General features: G+C 49.9%; 1 protein-coding gene across 2 annotated transcripts in view; it reads right to left on the bottom strand.

The window, feature by feature from the left end:
* Positions 1-19,079, bottom strand: part of LOC142420550 (fibrillin-2-like) — a 118,882-nt gene that overhangs the window by 39,840 nt on the left and 59,963 nt on the right. For both annotated transcript variants that reach the window (XM_075524607.1, XM_075524608.1), the window contains exons 9-16: positions 15,528-15,653; positions 7,948-8,100; positions 7,091-7,288; positions 6,257-6,400; positions 3,636-3,755; positions 1,740-1,865; positions 1,138-1,260; positions 144-419 (exon numbers count right to left, since the gene is read on the bottom strand). In XM_075524607.1, the coding sequence (XP_075380722.1) occupies positions 144-419; positions 1,138-1,260; positions 1,740-1,865; positions 3,636-3,755; positions 6,257-6,400; positions 7,091-7,288; positions 7,948-8,100; positions 15,528-15,653 (1,266 nt within the window). The remainder of the gene's footprint in view (positions 1-143; positions 420-1,137; positions 1,261-1,739; positions 1,866-3,635; positions 3,756-6,256; positions 6,401-7,090; positions 7,289-7,947; positions 8,101-15,527; positions 15,654-19,079) is intronic.

Here is a 19,079-nt window from a genome sequence, read left to right as displayed (position 1 = left end):
CAAGGCATCCCTTTCCCCCTGCCTATGGCCTTCCCATGTCACTGCCAGGCTGCCTAGGCCATCTCAGGGACCTGTCAGGGACCCAGAATGTCTCCGAGTTTGCTTTTTGGCTTTTGGCAAACTCAGATGGAAGAGGAGCTCACCAGAGTTTTTGGCTGGACAGGGTTGGCAGGGCTCTCCGAAGCCATGGTCTGGGTTAGCACAGCAGCACTCAGACTTGGTGACAGCTCCCGGAAAGGGACGAGCGCACGTGCCCTTTTTAATGCCTCCATAGCAGGTGCTGCGCATGTGGGTGTCCACGCAGACTCGTCCATCCACCCCGATAGCCAGGCCCCCGAGGCACTCGCAGCGGAAGGAGCCCTCTGTGTTAATGCACCAGCCATTCATACAGATTCCTGGCGTCTCGCACTCGTCGATGTCTGAAAGAGGAAGCACAAACTGGCTGTTACCTACCCACAGGCAGCAGGACACACAGACAAGGGCTTTGGACTATTTTGCAGGGACGCTTGGAGACTAAGAGGGAACTAGAGGTGCCGTTTAGAGCATCACATCCCCTGCGTGTTTTGCTGGCTGCCCCTGATGGTTCAAGGGAAGGAACAGGGATCTGGGCTTCTTTAGTCTCCTGAGACCCAGCCCCTTCTCAGAGTAGCAGGGTCTGGTCTCTGCTCTGTTAATGGGACAGTGACCCAGAGAATTCACCCTGTGTCACAGCAGCATATCAAAGAAATGCTATGTTCTCCTCCTCTTCCTTTCTCCACTCTGCCTTCACATCCCAACCTTCCTGGCTTTGGGAGGTGGCACACAAACCATAGCGGAACATGCTGTAGAGGCTGAGGAAGCCATGGAGACGACTGCTGCCAGCTCACATTGGCCATACAGAGCTCCACAGCCCTGCTTAACCTCCTTCAGAAAGAGGATTTAAGCTCCAATTTGCACTGAAGTAGTGGAGGTGCAAGAACATTTTCCCTTGTGCCCGTTCTGCTGAGAGGGGGTAGTTTCTGGTGGCAGAGCAGGAGATGTCTGGCAACAGCCTTGGTTTTTCTCAGCTCCCCTTGGCCTCAGACACATCACCAGTCCCCAGGAACGTGGACAGCAGGCTGGGAAGAGGGCAGAGACCAAGCTTGGGGACCTACGCACCGACACAGTACCGCCCGTTGGGAGCCAGCACAAAACCAGGCTTGCAGATACATTTGAAGCTGCCGTCCTCGTTGATACACATCCCGTTGAGGCACATGTTAGTCGTGGCACATTCATCGTGATCTGGGGAAGACAAACAGAAAACGTGAGCTGAGCCCGAGAGCTGCAGCAAGACTCTCCTGTGCTCAAAAACTCTCTGTCCCCCATCTCATGGTCAAATTGCTTGGTCAAATTGCTGCTCCTGGTCAGAGCTGTCCTGCTGTGTTCCTGCCGCTCTCGGTACCCCGGTCAGCCGGTGCAGCTCGCAGCGGACTTGCACACTGGCTGCTGGAGGCAACAACTCTCAGGGTGATGGAGAACGTCCTGCAAGACCTACAGGAGCACTCCAGGAGCACTCGCACCCTATAAAAACCCTTTCCTATTTCAGTACAACTGTACCCTCTCCTCTCATGTTAAGATGCACTCTGCCCCAGCAGCGTCTACCCGAGATAAAGGGAGTACAGCACAGATTAAAGGAACCACCAGTCCCCAGGAGGACATAGTCTCAGCTCAGTCCCAACTTCCCCAAGGCCATAGGTACAGCACATCAGCAAATAGCTTACCAACACAGTTCTTGCCATCAGGGGTGATTTCAAAGCCAGCATTGCAGATACACTGGAAGCTGCCATCAGTGTTAACACAGCGGCCGTTCCTACACATCACTCCATTCATGATGCACTCATCAATATCTGGCAGGGAAATAAACATAAGAAAGTAGCAGCAGGTGGAGTGAGAAGCAGTTCCAGCTTAATCTCCTCCATGAGAAAACCAGGCAAGTGCTCTCAGACCCTCAGAGCATGCCCTGCTCCAGGATCACACTCTTCCCCTCTGTATGAACTGCCGGAGATGGAAAAGATGTGGAGAAAGCTTTCTGCATGCTCTGGAAGCATCACTACATTTGTGAGGTTACAGCTCCAGGATCTCAGGCCCTCCACGATGTCTTTGTCAAGCTCCTGCCTCAGGGCCCCCTTTGCAACTCAAACTATCCTAGGCCTGTTCAAGTCCATAATAGGCAACAAAAGCCCTCACATCAACAGCCACAGACTCAGGCCTGCTACTAAGTGCCACGGAGGTGTGGTCCCAGGGCCTCAGCAAAACGAATTCCAGGACAGAAGTTGGGGTACGATGAGGCTGACTGCAGTATGGCAGCAGGGGAGGTGCTGGGTTGCATATCAAGAACATGATGTCCACTTGCTCTGGGAGACAGGCCACTGAATGCCTCTGGGTAGAGAGGAAAGATGAAAGGAAGAGGACTGTCTTGGGTGGGGGGTTGTTACTGGCCCTTTATCCAGAGCTGGGGAAGACAGGATGAGATATTTTATGAGCAAATTACAGAAAACCAATAGTCTGGCCCCAGCGGCAATGGACGATCCAGACACTTTGTAGACTTCTCCTAACGTGGAGAAGTTAGCTTGAGAGCAGCCTGGCAGAAAAGGGCCTGAATCACAGATGAAACAGGGTGGCCCTGCACAGAAGGAAACCTCCTTTTGGGCTACATCAACAGAAGAGCTGTGTGTACGCCACATGGGACAGCTTCTTGTCCTGACAGCTAGAGAGGTCACAGCTGAAGAATGACATCCAGTTTTGGCACCACACATTAGAAAAGATAAAGACAAAATGGAGGAAGTTGAGAAGATAAAAACAAGGACAATGAGAAGCTTAGAAACATTATCAATGCGAGGAAGATTGAGAGACGTGCATTTGTTTAGTCTAGAAGGGAGATGACAGGGGGGTTACAAGTTGCAGTTTCCCAACATGTAAAATAAAAGTTGTAAAGGAGACAGTGATGAACTAATTTTCATGGCCAGAAAGAGAATCACAAGAAGAATTCAGCTTAGAAGATTTAATTTGGAAATTAGGAAAAGCCCTTCGCATTGTCAGGCAACTGGGGGGTCCCTTGGAAACCCCTTCATCAGAAGCCACTCGACAGCAAAATAAAAAAAATCAAAGGTCAGGCACTGACAGGGAAATTTGCCTTTCCTTCTTGTTCACATGGGACATTACCTTCCACACAATTCTTTTTTAGCAGTCCCTCACCCAGAGCACCATCTTGCTGCAAGACACTGACAGGACAACTTTGCTAGAAATGACAAGCCCTACATTGATACAAAAATTCCTCAAAATCCTATCTTTTGTCAAAACAAAATGTTGCCATCTTTGGAGTTCTGCTCTTGAAAAGGACTCTGTAAGTTCCTTGATTGCCGCTGGCCAATTTTAAGGTAGATAAAGGTAGAGGAAATCTCTTCTCCTAGACAGATTTCAGGAGACTGCTGGCAACTCAACTAAATTGTTCTGAAATCCCGTCACACACCTGGCTGGGAGGTTGTTCGGTGCTGGGGACTCCTCACTCAGTTTCCACTTTACAACCGTTTTCTTTTGGTACCTAAGTCTCTGGTAACCCTGTCGACACTCTTGCAGCACACTGTGTCCTCCCAAAAGGAGAGACAGAAAATACTTACCGATGCAAGCCTGCTTCGTGGGGGTGCTCTGGAAACCTTCGTGGCACTTGCAGTGGTAGGAGCCAGGCGTGTTCACGCAGTCACCGTGCACACAGGGGCTGCTGGAGCACTCATCCACATCTGCAACAAGAAAAGCCTAAGCCTGTGAGTCACCATTATGCACAGCAAGATACCAGGCCAGGTACCAAAGGCTGCCTCCTGTGAGCTGCTGAGCCCGTCCTTTCAGCTCCAGCGCTCAGCATCCTGACAGCACGGCCAGCAAGGTCTGGATGGCATCTCTTTCCTCAAGTGAATCAACTGCACCGCTCAGCTGGGTGTCATCTGCAAACTCGCTGAGCGTGCACCCAATCTCACTATCTATGTCATTGATTAAGATATTAAATAGTATGGGTCCCAGTACGGACCCTTGGGAGACACCACTCGCTACTGGTTTCCACTTGGACATTGAACTATTGACTGTAACTCTTTGGACACAGGCATCCGGCCAATTCCTTATCCATCCAACAGTCCATCTGCCAAACCCATATCACTCCAATTTAGAGGTAAGAATGTTGTGGGGAACTATATCAAAGGCTTTACAGAAGTCCACGTAGATGACATCCGTAGCTCTTCCCTTCTTCACCGATGCAGTGACTCTGTCATCAAAGGCCACTATATTTGTCAGGCACGATTTGCCCTTGGTGAAGCCATGTTGGCTGTCTCCAATCACCTCTACCTTCCATGTGTTTCAACACATCTTCCCTTCTGAACAGTTTATAGCCATCAGTTGCAGTGCTCTAGTCGTGTGATTAGTCCCGCCGCATTTCAGCGTAGCTTTCTAGCTGCACAGTGGCTTCCAGCTCCTCCTGTTTGCTACCCATGCTGCATGCATCTGTACAGAGGCACTTCAGCTGGGCTACCAACCCTCCCACCTTTTTAGAGGAACACGCCCTGATTCCTTTCAGGCATTTTGCAGGTGTTTCCCTGTTGGTTCCTAATACATCAGTAACTCCTGGCTCTTCCTGTTCCTCAAAACTCCATCCCCCTTCCCTCACTAAATCTAGTTTAAAGCTCTCCAAGGAAGTCTGGCCAGCTTGTTGGCGAAGACCTTCTTGCTCCACTTGATCAGGTGAATCCCTTGAGCTCCCACTAGACCCAGCTTCTCAAAGGGAGATCATAAAAGCCAAAACCTTGAGTATGGCACCAGGCATTCCCCTGTTCAATTCCTCTCCTCCTTCCTGAACCCCTTCATCTGACTGGGAGGACAGAGGAGAACACCACCTGTGCTCCAGATTCTTTTAACATTGCTCTGAGTGACATATAATCTCTTTTGGTGGTTCTAAGTTGCCTTTTCACAGTTTCATTAGACCCTATGTGGAATAGTAAGAGCGGATGATAATCTGGAGGGTTCACCAGTCTCGGCAGCCTCTCAGTGATGTTGCAAATGTGAGCTCCTGGTAGGCAGCAAACTTCTCTAGAGAAATTGTCTGGATGGCAGTTGGGTGCTTCAGTGCCCTTCAGTAAGGAATTTCCAATTACTAATACTTTACGTGCTTTTCTGGTGGCACTGGTTCTAACGCACGTAGGGGGCTGGATCAAGGTTGCATGGTTGGCTTTTCCTGGATCTTGTCCGTTACTCATGTGCTCTTCGTTCTCCAAACCCAGAGCATTATATCTCTTACGTAGGGGCACTTCAGAGGAAGGTTCTTCCTTCTGCCCTGAACAGAGACAAGGGTCCAGTCTCCTTCATCTTACGAGTTACTTGTGTCAGTCAGCTCAAGGTTGAAAGGGCTTACCTCCCTCTTGCGCAGCCTTAAGGTAGGGCTGTCACTCAGCCTGGGACAGCACAAAATACCACGTATCAATCTCTCACTTACATTCCCGGATACTGCGCTGCTTGTTGAGCTCCTCTTACAACATAGCTACTTGTTTGAAGAGTTCTTCTAGCTGGGCATACTTCCAGCTATGACATCCACCACTGCCTTCAGGTGCTAGGGGAACTTCCAGGCGCTGGGTCTCCATGCAACCTGAGGTCTGGACAGTTATTTCAGCCCTTGGGAGGTCTGCTTGGGTGGAAATGTCAGCACAGGAAGACTGTTCTTTGCAGATGCAGTGGGTGGACACCATTTTCTTTCAGCAGGACAGTCTCCTTATAGTTCTCAGAAAAAAACAGCCCACTTACTTATAAGATGGTAATTCTTTTGAAAGATGCCATCCTTCTAATTCTAATTCCTTGGAGACCTCAAGCTTCTGAGTAGGCTTGCACAGCCATCAGCTAGCCGGGATGACCGTCGGGGCTGCAGCCTAAGCCTGCGGGGTAAGCAGAGCAGGCAGCAGCCCGATAACTGGCAGAGTGCCCTGCCCAGGTTATATGGGGCTTCCCACAGTGTGAACTGGCCACCGCTAAGCCAATGGCAATGTTATGGCTACCAGAGTTGTCACCCTGGACATTCCTCAGGGGCAGACATATCCTTTCCATCATGCTGCTTCGTTACCTGACACAAGCGCTCTATCTCCAGCCTCTTGTGGGGAGCTCTGACTGGGATGGAGGCTGTCGGGGCAGCAGCTCGAGGTGCTGTTAGGAACAGGCATGGGGCACAGTTGGAGCTGACCTGTGTGCGTGGCAAGCAGAGCCTACTCACCAATGCACTCTCCACGCACGTCCTGCTTGTACCCCATGTTGCACTCGCAGCGGTAGCTGGATGGGGTGGGGATGCAGCGTCCATTCAGACAGAGGTTAGTGAAATGCTTGCAGATGTCAATGGTCTGATTCAAAGTGGCGGTTCCTGGAAAGCACAGAGACAGCATCAGGTAGAGGATTACAGCTCCCTTCCTTTGATCGTCCCCAGGAAGCAGGGTCGGTCCAAATACTGATGGACCAGTGGTCCTCCTGGGCCCTGAACAACCATGGGGCTGCAGGCACAAACGCGGCTGCCTCAGAAATCTCTGCAGGGGGCTGCAGTACCTGGTATACCCCTACCCCACTGACAAGCACAAGATGGCACAGCCTCTCAGAAGCAAGGTGGGAATCGATATTTATTGACATCCAGTGCATTTTCACGGGCTTCAGCCCTTAGCAAGGAGCTATACGGGCATGCACGTGACAGAGGTGTCCATGGTGGTGGGAAGAACAGTTTTGTTTTGGGGAGGCAGAGAGCGAGGCGGTGACGTGAAAGCTTCATTCCTATTCGGTAATTAGAAAGATATTCTGCACTAGAGCCAGCCTCAGCTCCCTTGCTCTGCCAGCAGACACTGTTTGATCTGCTTCTGGGCTCAGCATCCTGCACAGCATTAGTGTCACATCCCATCACTCCCCCTGTGTCAAAATAAACCTTGTAGCTGGCTAAGAGCACGGGTGCTTTGCTCATGTGTTCACGGCTCAGAGAAGCGGGCCGGCACGCAGGCAGACACGCTGCCTGTGTTCTGAGACAGGCAGCCAAATTGGGTCAGCACAGTAAGAAAGTAATTTTAATTACCAATGCTTGAACTTCCTGGGCCCATTCCAGGCAGACCTGGGATCCCGCCTTGTCCATTTGCCCCATTTGGTCCGATGCCTCCAGGCCCGTTGAGTCCCGGCCCAACACCATTGGGCCCGAATCCAGGAATTCCTGGAAAGCTCCCAGGGAACCCTGGCACGACTGGGAGTCCTTCGATGCAAAGCCTGCGGTACTCATCTGAAACAAAACAGCTGCCTTAGTGCTTTTCCAAGAGTGCCTGAATCCCCCTCCTGCCTCTGCCAGAGTGCAGGGAACAGAGGGATGGAGACAGACCGGCAGGGAGCAAAGAGGGTGGGTGCTGATGGGAACAGGGCAGGTGGGTGAAGAGGGCTTTAACACCCTCCACTCCGGAGCAGATGATGAGACACCGCTTGCCAGGGTGTTTGGCAACAGCTTCTCGGGGTGTGTGGGACAGCCGGCACCGTGGGCTCCCTTCATGCAGGAAAGGACAGGACACAGGAGGGTGCCAGCCTGTAAAGCTCTGCCCTGCTCAGAGCTGGTGATGAAAGAAGAGAGGCAGAGAGACAGATCTACAGTGCTGTGCCTTCTCAAGGCCTCCTGCTGCGGGGGCTCACCCTCCTTTGGCCCCAAGGTTCAATGACGGTAGAAGCCAAAGAGAGCTGAAGGGGTAGGAGGAAAGGGATAAATTCTTGCCTTGGCTGAACTCATCTGGCTCAACTTCAGATGAGACCCAGGCAGGGGAGCCAGCATCCCCATGTGACCTTTCTCTGGGTGTTACGTTGATGATTCTCCACGTCAAGCCTGGGGTACCACCAGGGCCATCAGAGCCACGCGTTGGCCCAGCAGCAGGTGGAGGTCCTCTGTGTTGCACTTACCAGACCCCCGGACAGGGCACATCTCTGGAGTCTGACCAATGGCCCAGCAACGCCCTGAGTCACAGCAGCACTGCATCTTGGTGTACTGGCCAGGGAGGTCCCCAGCACAGCGGCCTCCAATCAGAGCCGAGAAACACGTCCCAATCCGCTGGTCTGCAAAGAGGGAGAGGAGAAGGCGATGCATTCACAGCGTGTCATCACCATACCCTCGGTCAGGACCTGAGTGCCCGTCCCCAATGGCATCTCCTCCAGCTTTCCAGTGTTCCAGTCTGACCTCCTGTTCTGCCTCATCCTCCCCGATCATGGGGGTCTCCAGAACCTCCATCTGGAGCACATCAAGGCTGTAGGGCCAGGCCTTATTCCCCAGTATTAGATCTCACATTCCCATTTAGGGTCCTAAATACTATAAGCAGCCTGACCAAGAGCCAGAAACAGGCAGTGGGTGAGCTGTCCCTCTCCATTGGATTCTCCATTGGGAGCTGCCTTCCTTGCCCTGCAGGAAGGACAAGCTGACCCAGCAGATTCTGGCTGAATTCACGGAGCAGAAAACAGATGAGATCCCCCACCTCATCCCATGTTTCCTCACCTTCCCAAAGAAACGGGATTATTTACAGGTGTTTCTCTCCTCTCAGTAGAGTTTCTGTACTGATGAGAGATGTCAGGGACGGGTTCCCCCACTGACCCAACACACCAGCTGGGAGAGGGAACAGGCATGAGACCACTGCAAACGTTGACACTTCCATTACTGGACAGCCTGACCCATCCCCTCGGTGGGGACAAGATAAACTGTTCTGGACTAAATATATTATTCAACAAAATTGCATCCTGGGGCTGAGATCTCCATTCTTCAGGTTTCTCTTCTGATATTAGTGTCTGTCTTGCTTATTTATACTACATTTGTGACCAAGGGTTGGCCATCAGTGCCAACATAACAGCACAACAGGCCCTGAACTTGGCCACATGGAGTGGCAGTGTCTTCTCTTTTGGGCTGTTGGACCCAGCATGATATATTTTCCTCTAACTTCTGCCACTAAAAACACTGCCCTGTGATAAAAACAATCCAGTGCTGCCTGCTACTATTTTGAGGGTTCCCAGACAGTGAGCGGGCATTCCCCAGCCGTTCCTGCTCTAGGCTGAAGCCTTGGCTGCAACAGTCCTTTCCCTTGTTCTCACTTGTTGCAGGACAGAGGGGGCAGACCGAGGTGGTCAGCCATCTCCTACACCACTTTGGTCAGGCTAGGGATCCAGGTACAACCCTTCCAGTGTTAGTCAGTGATCCCCAATGCTGTGCTAAGCAAGGACCTTACCACAGCCAATGCTGTCCAGTGTGGTCCTGCACATCTCAGGCTTGGCAAGGACCTACCTCTCCTTCCCAGAACTGATTTAATGCCAAATGTCCCACATTGCAGGCTTCCCATGAGGAAGCATTCCCTGCCAGGTCCCAGTGGTCCCAGCATCTCTCGCTAAGCAAATGGAGTTGTTCCCAATTCCACATCCCTCCAGCCTGATCCCTTACATTCCCAGTGGATGCCTGTTTCAGGTCACGGGTTAGTTCCCACAGCTGGGACTGAGCTGGGAGGAGAACGAGCGCTGGATGGTGGTCAAAGTCCGCGAGCCTGGCCAAAGCCACAAACACCAAGCCTGGCACCGGTGTTTGGTGTGTGTGGCTTCTGGACAAGGCCCAGGAGACTGAGGGTCTTTCACATGTCTAGCAGGCTCCGTCTGGCACCAAGTCCTCTAGGAAAACCTGGAATCTTCCACTCATTCATCTCCCGTCCTTGTTTCTCAAGTAAATTAATGAGGGGGAAAGTCTGGTCTGATTTGTCATCTGTGCCTCTAGACTGACATTAGCCAGCAGGCTGACACTTTCCTGAAATATAATTGAAATTAATTGCATGGAGCTGTTTGATCTGTGGGCTGTGGTTACATTTCTTCTGTAATCACAGCTCAGTGACTTGCAGAGGACAGTGATCCCATTTAAAGCCAGGGTGACTAAACCAGCAGGTCTTTTCTGAGATACATCCTTTCCACCATTCTGCAGCACTGAGTTCAACATGAACTATTCTCTTTTAGGAAACTTTATGCACCAAAGAGACTTGCAGAAAGACAGACAGACTAGGAGAAGAGAAATTTGAGTGAGGGGATGAATGCAGCACTGCATTAGCTCCTAATCCTAATGAAGGGAAGTCCTAGCTACATGCGTGTTTGGGTCATCCCAAACCCTCGATCTCTGGCAAGCGGCAAGAGTGCAAGACCAACGGCCACGTCTTTGCAGGTTTCAGCAGCTGCTGGAGTGTAGAAGAGGGCCGTGTTTCCACCGCACGTTGACAGGTTGATGTTACTTAGCATCAGCACGTAGCCCACACTTACTCCAGAAGGAAGCTGCTCTCCGAACAACCCAGGGCAAGACCGGGGGGCCATTTGGAAAAGCTGCCCCTCAAACCCGTAATGGGAGTTTAGCTAAGTGAGGGCTTAGGCCTGAGCTTAAATGAACTTCTAGATGCGAGGGTGGTAGTTTGGAATAAACCCTTTGGGCATTAGAGAAGACAGATCCCACCCGGCTCCTTCTGTTCTTCTGTGGGATGCTTGCTGTCCCAAAAGCTGGGATGCACGATGACAGCCAGCCAGTTAACGGGCAAGGAGTGATGGGAGAGCACAACCTCCCTCCCCACAGGCAGACATGTGCTGACAAGTTTGACAAGGCAGGGAGGTCACAGCAGTTTGTGTAACGGAGGGAATGGTCCAGCCCTTATTCATCTGGACAAATGTTTATTAAATTCAGCTGTCTTTGCTGTAGTTTGTAATAATCTCTCTCAGAAATGAAGGTCAGAACTAATTGAAAATTCAGCTGGAGCTGCCTTGGGCAGAGAGAGGGGTGGATGGAAAGAACAGTGGGTCCCTGAAGTCCCTCTGTGACCTCCTGCAGGACCACCCACACGCTGGAGGTACGAGCAGAAAGCTGCCGTGGGTTTGTTCTGCCTTCCTCTGCAGCTGTCAGGGAACAGGTTTGCACAGTAACCTCAGTAAATCAGATCATGCTGCAGGCGAGAAAGGAGGTAAAATTCCACATGAGATTAGACAGTGCACAGAGGTGAGGGACAGAGCCACAGCTCTGCCAGAGGTCTCTGATTCAGAGAGGCCGTGGGTGCTTTACAAGGTCCAGCCAGGAGTGGCAGAGCAGGAGATGGAGTTTGGCCTGCTTATCGTAATGGGACTGGAGCGACTCCGAGCTGGACCTTCCTGCTGGGGTCTGGCAGAGTCTGCACCCATCTGGCTGGGCCGTGATGCCCTGGTGTGTGTGTCCTGATGCCCAGGAGAAGCCCTACGCCAGGAGCTGCACCCTCCGAGTGACTATCTATCTAGCACGGCTAATCTCTTACCTTCCCTTCCAATGTGGACATCCTCTTTGTGGTCTGCACAAGGTGTCTAAGATCTGTTGTGCACCCACAAGGGATTTTGCAATTTTCATCCTGATGAAAACCTGGTTTGTTTCTTTGCTGGTGGGGTAGGGGCAGGGAGGGACGGAGGAATAGAGAGTGCTGGTACTGCTTCCCAGGAGAGAACTTTAAAGGGTATTTCTCTCGCTTTGTATCCTGTCATGTACAGAAACTGAGAAGCTCAGGTGACAAAACCCAAAAAAACTGGTGGTTGCAAAAGGCACTTGGCTCTGACTACAAAGGACCTGAGAGCTCTTAGCTCAGAAGGGAGCTGCAACACAGCAGCATGTAGCCAAAGGTCTCGCACCCAAGATGTTCAATGGCGCTTGGTTTGCAAGGAATGGTGCAGAAAGGAGCCTCATACTGTGGTGGGGACAGTCAGTCTGGACCGATGATGCTATCCTATGTTCTCTGCTTCTGGAAAACTGACCAATTTCATTCTTGTCTGGGTAAGATTAGATGGTGGTGTCTGTCTCGGTGAAGAGTCAGGCCAGAATGAAGGCACAAAGCATCCCTCTGTGCACAGCTCCCACCAAACTGCAATATCCATGGCACACCTTGGCCACCAATGCTTCTGCTGTCTCACCGCAGGAGGGCTGCAGTGCCAACAGGGAAGCTCCGGGTATTATTGCAGGACTGTTTCTTTGCTTGCAAGTGCTATAATAAATTCACTCCCTCCCTGGCTGTTCACTCTTCTCCAAATTCACCTCCCAGTTCAACAGTTACAAGGTTGAGGTATAAGCGCAGCTGGGAAATGACCTGATAAAAAATGGTTTTCTCTAGGGGGAAATGTTTTACAAACGTGGACTGAATGACCCAGGTTGCAGTCGAGGTTCCTGCACAGGTTCACACGCTGGAGTGACTACAGAGCCTTTCTGCACCCTCTGGGCCCTGCAGATGTGCAGGCAGACCTCTGCTCCCCAGCATCGCCAGCTCCCTCGATGCCTTGGGAGCTGCTGGGGGGCTCTGCTCAGGGTCCCTCCCCAGCTCTTTATCAATCTGTTTTAAGCCTGTGACCCTCACACCACTTCCCTTTTGTCATTTCTTGCCCTCATAAATATCTCCTCATATTTCCTTTTTCCTCTTGCTCTTTCCTTTCCTGGATAATGACCAAAGCGGGCAGAAAGGGCTCTCCAGGCAGGTGAAGTCCTCAGTAACACCCTCACAACCTTCTCTGAGCCCAGGACTTTGCAACCATAAGCCAGATCTGGCCCTACCCGGAACTTTAGGCACTAAATCTGCCCATGTTGCCCAAGAAGAGATAAGACCCAAATCTCTCAGAGCTTTGCTGCACTATATGAGGGAAAAAGAGCAAAGAAAGCAACGTGCAGGAGTGCTGATTGCAACGAACAAGGGAACACCATGTGCATGTCTGGAAATGCATCTGAAAGGCCATTTTTCTCATTTGAAAATTATTCTTTTAAGCTGTTCTTGAAAAGCAACCCCTTGTACCAAAAAGAAAAAAAACCCTCACAGCCTGCTGGAGCAGATCCTTCTGCTGCCTGCAAAACACTGAGCCTGTCTTTTACAAGCGTAAATGAATGAAAGTGTTATGAACATGTGTGGAACTGGATTCTTTGTGTCAAACACAGGTGGTTGAATCATTCCATAAATGTTCATTTCAAACTATGACGGACTTTCTCCAGCTACGCTGCTGTTTGTATTTTACCGAGGAAGGCAGTGAAAGCAGCTAATGAGATCTGGGATCAACTCAAGCTCAGCGTCTTGCTGTTTCAGCTGCAAAAACTACAGGAGATTATTCAAATGCAATAAAAAGGTGTTTACTTTACAAAAAAGGGAGGGGAAAGGGATGGGAATATATCAAGGCTGCCACCATAAAGTCACCACATAGCCAGTGCTGGTGCCCCATGATATACGAGACCCTGCGGTCACTTCCAGTCTAAACACCTGAGAGGTGGCAGCGTGACAATCTCTCCTGCTCTCTTCTGATGCTGTTCGTGCTTTACGGGTGGCCACATTATTTATTCACTTTCAATTTTACAAACTATTTATTTGATTTATTTCATAGGATGTAAATCGTGGGCTTACACTACCACAAACTCTCAGAACGAGCACTAAAACCCCCTCAAATGATAGAAGCAGGGTTTGCAAAATATGGATCCCAGGGCAACAACACCCCAATAGTAACTGTGCATTTTGCCAGAAAAAATATTGTCTGTCCCAAAAAGTGACAGCACACTAGCAGCATATATTAGCTCAGGGAAATGGCTAGAGCATGATGTATTGAGTTCAGATGCAGTCATAGTCCACTGCAGCTAACTAAGCTTTGGACTATTTTTACATTTGGGCTTTCTAATTTTATTTAGTTTTCATTTCTTGAAGCACTTGGTTTCAAGGAAAGTGAGGAAATGTCCATATGACTCATCCGACAGCCGTCACACCCCGCCGGGCTTATGGCAGGGTCTGGGAAACAGGGAGGAAAAGAATTTCATTCTCATTAAAATCTATCAGATTCCCAAACAAGGTGACTTGTACATTATACTTTACAACATTTTTCTTTCCGGAACTAGAACATGATTAATTTTTACTCTAGGTTCTGTGGATATGAAAGAATTTGGAAAGGATTTTTTTTCCGTGTTAATTTCCAGGACTTTCAACAGAAAGCTGTACCTGACATTTTCCATTGCACTAACGCAATGATCTTTGCCTTTTCTGTAACAGTTCCTCTTTACGAATCCTTGCATCCTTACCTTTCTAAAGGCGAATGAACTTTCTGAACCGTGAGACAAACCCTGGGACTCATTTCGACTAAAGTAAGTGCCCCTGCTGAGAGCAAGTAAACAGAGAGCTGATCTATTTATCATAGAAACTGTTGTCTGTTACAAAGAGAAATGGACCATCAAATATTTACAAGGCTTGGAAAGGAATTTTGATCTGTTAAACATGCAAGATTCACTCCAGGCTCTGTAGTCTGGAGGCAGGACAGCCCATCAGTCTGGGGAAAGCTTGCCTGGACTCGGGCCAGTTCTGGGAAGCTTTGACATACAGACACCTGGGGCCAAACTCCGTCGGAGCCGGTGGAGCTGCACACACCAGCCCCACCAAGCCCTCCGTGCGGCCTGCAGGATGGGGACTGCAAGACTGTGATTTCCATACCAGCCTGGGAGTCATTTTGTTGCCGGAAATCGGGTACCCTGGGAGGAAGGTGGGCTACAAGGTAATGTGCGAGAGCTTACGCGGCAGCCTTGTAAACCTGCAGGTTCAGCACGGGTGCAGGAATAGGTGTCTGCAGTGCCCTGCGCTGTGCTTGGGAAGCACCTCTTTCTCTCCACTGGGTACAGAGGGATCCAGACAACCAGCTCAGTGCAAAGCAACTCACTCCCGAAAGGCTGAGTTCAGTGAGATGAAGCCAACTGAGTCCACAGCCCGACTGATTATTAGCTTGGGGCAGGAGGGATTTATGAGCCATTACCCGTGGTCTAAGCAGGAAGGAGGGGGAGATGATAAAAGTCACCGTTTATTTGCATTGGTTATGCAAACACTTGGAGTAAACCTTTCCCCCCTTCACCTCTGCAAAGCAAGCAGATGAATGTGCAGTTGTGGGATGTTCCCCATCACCGGGTCCCTCTTTGCTCCGGGAAGGCTTGCAAGCCTTCCCGTGGACTCACACGCTCCACAACCACACGCTGTGCCTGCAGTTCGGTTGTAGGGGGAGTACTGGTGTCTCTCCCCGGCTGACATCTAAAGCAGGAGAAAAGGGGTAGCGTCTGGGATTCTCTCGCTAGCTGGTGCCGTTCTGTGAGCAGGAGCACAGGGATCCTTCCTCAAACAAACCACTATCCCAGCCAGACACCTTCCACCCCAGTCCTCTTCGTACTGTCCTCAGCAACCCCTTGTCAAGCACTTCAAGCACTGAGGCACCTGCAGTCCAAGTTATGGAGATGGAGAAAGCCCTGGTCTGCAACACCATCAAAACCTGTGACCAGGACAGACCACATCAGCCATGGCACGTGCAAGGACAGCACATGGAAAAGAGCGTTTTCCAGCTATTGCAGGAACAATGTGCCCTTTGATTTGCAAATCTGGTGATCACCAGGTAGTGATTTGCAAACCACCAGGTTTGGGTTTCAGAGTGTGATCTCTCCCTGTATCTGTGGTCCTGAGATCTATTTAGCATCTTACCAATGCAGCGTGATCCATCAGGGCTGGTCATGAAACCGCGTGGACATGTGCACACGTAGCTGCCTGCCGTGTTGGTGCACTCGCCGCCATCGCACACGCCAGAGATTGCGCCACACTCGTCCACATCTAGAAAAGAACAAACCAACAGTGATTACGTTTCCTTCCCAACCATCTCCTTTCCTATCTTCAGCGTGGATCCAGGACCAGAGCTGGGATCACAGAGGACAGTAGCTGGTGTTACAGGTTGTCATTGGATGGTTGAGACCATAAGTAGCCTTCTAGCAGTGGACCAGTATGGAAAACAAGACTCCCCCAGAGGGTGATACAGAGGGCTTCACGGAGCCCTCTTCTTATCTCTGCTGACAGTGTAGGGCTTTGGGTAGGCTGATCTAAAATGTTGAGCTCCCTGGAGTACAAAGGAAGCTTCAGGACAGAAATGTGTCTGTGCAGGTGCATGGCTGGACAGCAGGTCCCTCCGTGACTTGGAGGCCGTTCTGAAAGCAGAGATGCAACATCAGAGACAAAATCATGTTTTTAAAAAGCACTGGGCTCATGCATTATTCACTCAATTTCTCCATCAGGAAGGATTTGGTTCAATTTTAAGTACGTTCAGGCATTTAAATCCAGGTGAAAAGGTCTCTGTACCTTTTCAAGGCCTTCAAGTTAGGCAAGGGGGGTCTGGACATATCACTCTATGGGTTCAGCTCCTCAATCAGCAGTCCTATTTTAGGGTGATCTGATTTGCATAATGATCATGCCGTAGTTTGAACTATTTATCTCGTCACAGGGAAGATCAGTGAGACAGAGATATACACTGAGTCCCTGGAGAGATCACACCTAATTATCCATGGCAATCAAAGAAACACCATCCATGTTAGCAAGCCCTGCCATACGCTTCTCCTGCAGCAGCCTGCTTCTCCAGCAGCCCGCTGCCAGGCGTGTGACAAGATAACATACCAGTGAGGTGCATCTCTCTGGATTTAAGAGCATGGAAAATAAGGACATGATTTTGTCAAGGCACAACAGCTGGACTCAGCCATCAGAGGGACCAGGCGGCCCCAGTGCCCAGACATACGGTAATAATTGCAGAAAGGTTACAAAAGTACCGAAATTCAGAGGCAATCACCCCAGTCATGTAGCTTCTGCCATTTGAACTTGCCATGTGCTCTACAAGCATCTGTCTAGCGTGGAGATATGGCAGACCCTCACCACAAGCTGAACAGGGAGACTAGCCCCACTGCCAAGGTCCTGGATGCCTGGGTCTGGACCCTGAAACGGAGCTTCTATATTTGAAACCTTGCTCAGAGTTAGATCTTAATCCACACTGGAAGAATTGAGCTGGAAAGATGAGACACTATAGGGTTTGCTTGAGAACTGCAGAGTTCTCCAAACTTTCCAGGCCATTTATATTACAACCTTGAGAAAATTCTTGAGTTAATTATTTCTTTGGCTCTTTTTCTACTGAGTAGTTAAAGAGCTTCATATCCTTGTGAAAGTTTTAGTTAACAACAGATGGGAAACCACCCAGAAAGCCTGAAAGCTGCAGCTCAACAAAAGTCAAACTGCAACAGAAAAGAGTGAGGCCAGAGCAGAAAATTCAACAAGTACCTATACAGATGATGCAGTGAGAGACAGCCTATAACTTTTGTGTGCAGCTATCGCTTGGGACCTGAAACTTGGAAAATCAAAGGGAACTGAGTGGCAAATCAGCTATTTTGAAAAGGGCAATCTGTTTTCAACAAATTTTGACCAAAAAGTCAATATAATTAAATGTACAGGGCCCAGCCGTGCTTGTGGGGCACTTGACTCTAAGGACTTGTCTGGGAGCAGGGTTGTAGATTTTTTTCTGTTGCCAACTGAAATCTGTTTCAGAAGCCGAGACGGAATTAGATCCAACCTCTAATTAATCCACCCAAAGCAGCTGGTTGGTGGTCATGGTCCAGGTGGTGGTAAAAGACAGAAGGAATATTCGCCCGATAGTTTTTACAGTGGCAAAAAAAAAAAAAAAAAAGGGTCTTGGCAATTGGCAAAATAAATTATTTCTGCTAAGCAACTTTATTTATTGTATTTTAAATCTATCGTGCTGCTGTGAATGGATAAGGGGATTTTTATATGCAATTCAGATGCTGCCTGGGGCTGGCAGGAAAGTAATGAAAAGGAACTGGTCAAAGTCTGCTCCTTCGAGGGGATTTTTCTGATGTGAACAGCGTAACAGCCTTGCACAGCCTGATGGCATTAGCATGTGTGGAGGTTAGAGCTGCTGCAGGGCAAAGACTAACCCGCCAAAAACCGGCAGAACAGCAACGACCTCTCATCTGGGAGCGGGGACGGAGGATGTCGTTGGAAAGGCTCATCTAGCAGGCTTCAGTGATGAAGGCAGCGTACACACATGGGGAAAGAGTTACCTGAACCCACCCCATCAGGGCAAGGGAGGGACCAGAAGAAATCTGTGCTGGGAGCCAGAAGACCTGGCCGTGATGATGGATATGAGCCACAGTGACAGATCTGAGAAACGGGCAAGAAATCTCTTACAGAAATGGGTGTGGGCTACCCAGAGGGGTGACGAGCTGCGTCCCGTCCAGTGTGAAACCGAGAGAAATTTGAGTTAGGAAGGAAATGTCTGACTGCAATCTCACAGTGCCATGCAGTGGCTAGTGATGCTAATGCAGCCCTGAAGATGTACGGGAGAAATGCTGAGCAGAAGCAGGTAGGTGATGTTACCTCTTAACTAGGATCATTCCTGGATGCCACAGCTCTGGGTGGTGCCAGCTTTTACAAGAAGGTGTTAAGAAAATGAAGGGGTTCAGAGTCTAGAGGGATGACTCAAGGCCTGGAAAAACCTGCCTGACATAAGGGACTAGCAGGACTCAATTACATGTATCCAAGAAACTGTGAGCATGTGATGGGATCATAGAAAAGAGACACACAAAGATGACGTTGAGAGCGCAGTGCTCTGCCCTCTCAAAAAGAGAAGATGAAAACTGAAGCTGAGACATTATAAATTCAGGCTGGAACGAAGCAGACAGATTTACACCAATGGTAAATAATCTTTGGCCTATGTACCCAGGGATAGGGCTAGTTCTCCAAGACTTGGGATGGATTCAACTCACCTAACAATGTCTGTAAAAGGATTCCCTAGCATAGGCACAAATCCAAGGGAGGGCAGGGGGGCGTGAAATCTGGCTGCACAGAGGCGACTCTCAAGGCTAAGCGTTGTCCTCGGTCCTCCAGAAACATCCTCAGAAGCTTCATCCTTCTCTCTAAAATTAGAGAGGCTGCCAGGAGCCTTCTGCCATTGCGTCCCAGGCACCGTGACTCCACTACACCAGCCCTTGGCTGCAGGGTGGGACAGCCATGGACATCTGATGATGACAATTAATTTGCATCACCCCAAAGCTCCCACCTTGCTCTGAGGGAAAAGAAGTATAAGAGGGTCTACACTTTTAGACCTCTAGAGGAAAAGACTGCAGGAATGATCTGGACAGTGGTGCGTGTTGAGTTGTGGTCAGATGTGTTGGATGGTTACAGAGCAGGCATCTCCATCAGTTTTTT

This window comes from Mycteria americana, chromosome 24 (genome assembly GCF_035582795.1).
Source record: "Mycteria americana isolate JAX WOST 10 ecotype Jacksonville Zoo and Gardens chromosome 24, USCA_MyAme_1.0, whole genome shotgun sequence".
In the NCBI taxonomy this organism is placed as follows: Eukaryota; Metazoa; Chordata; class Aves; order Ciconiiformes; family Ciconiidae; genus Mycteria; species Mycteria americana.
This window is presented reverse-complemented; position numbering and strand designations above follow the sequence as displayed.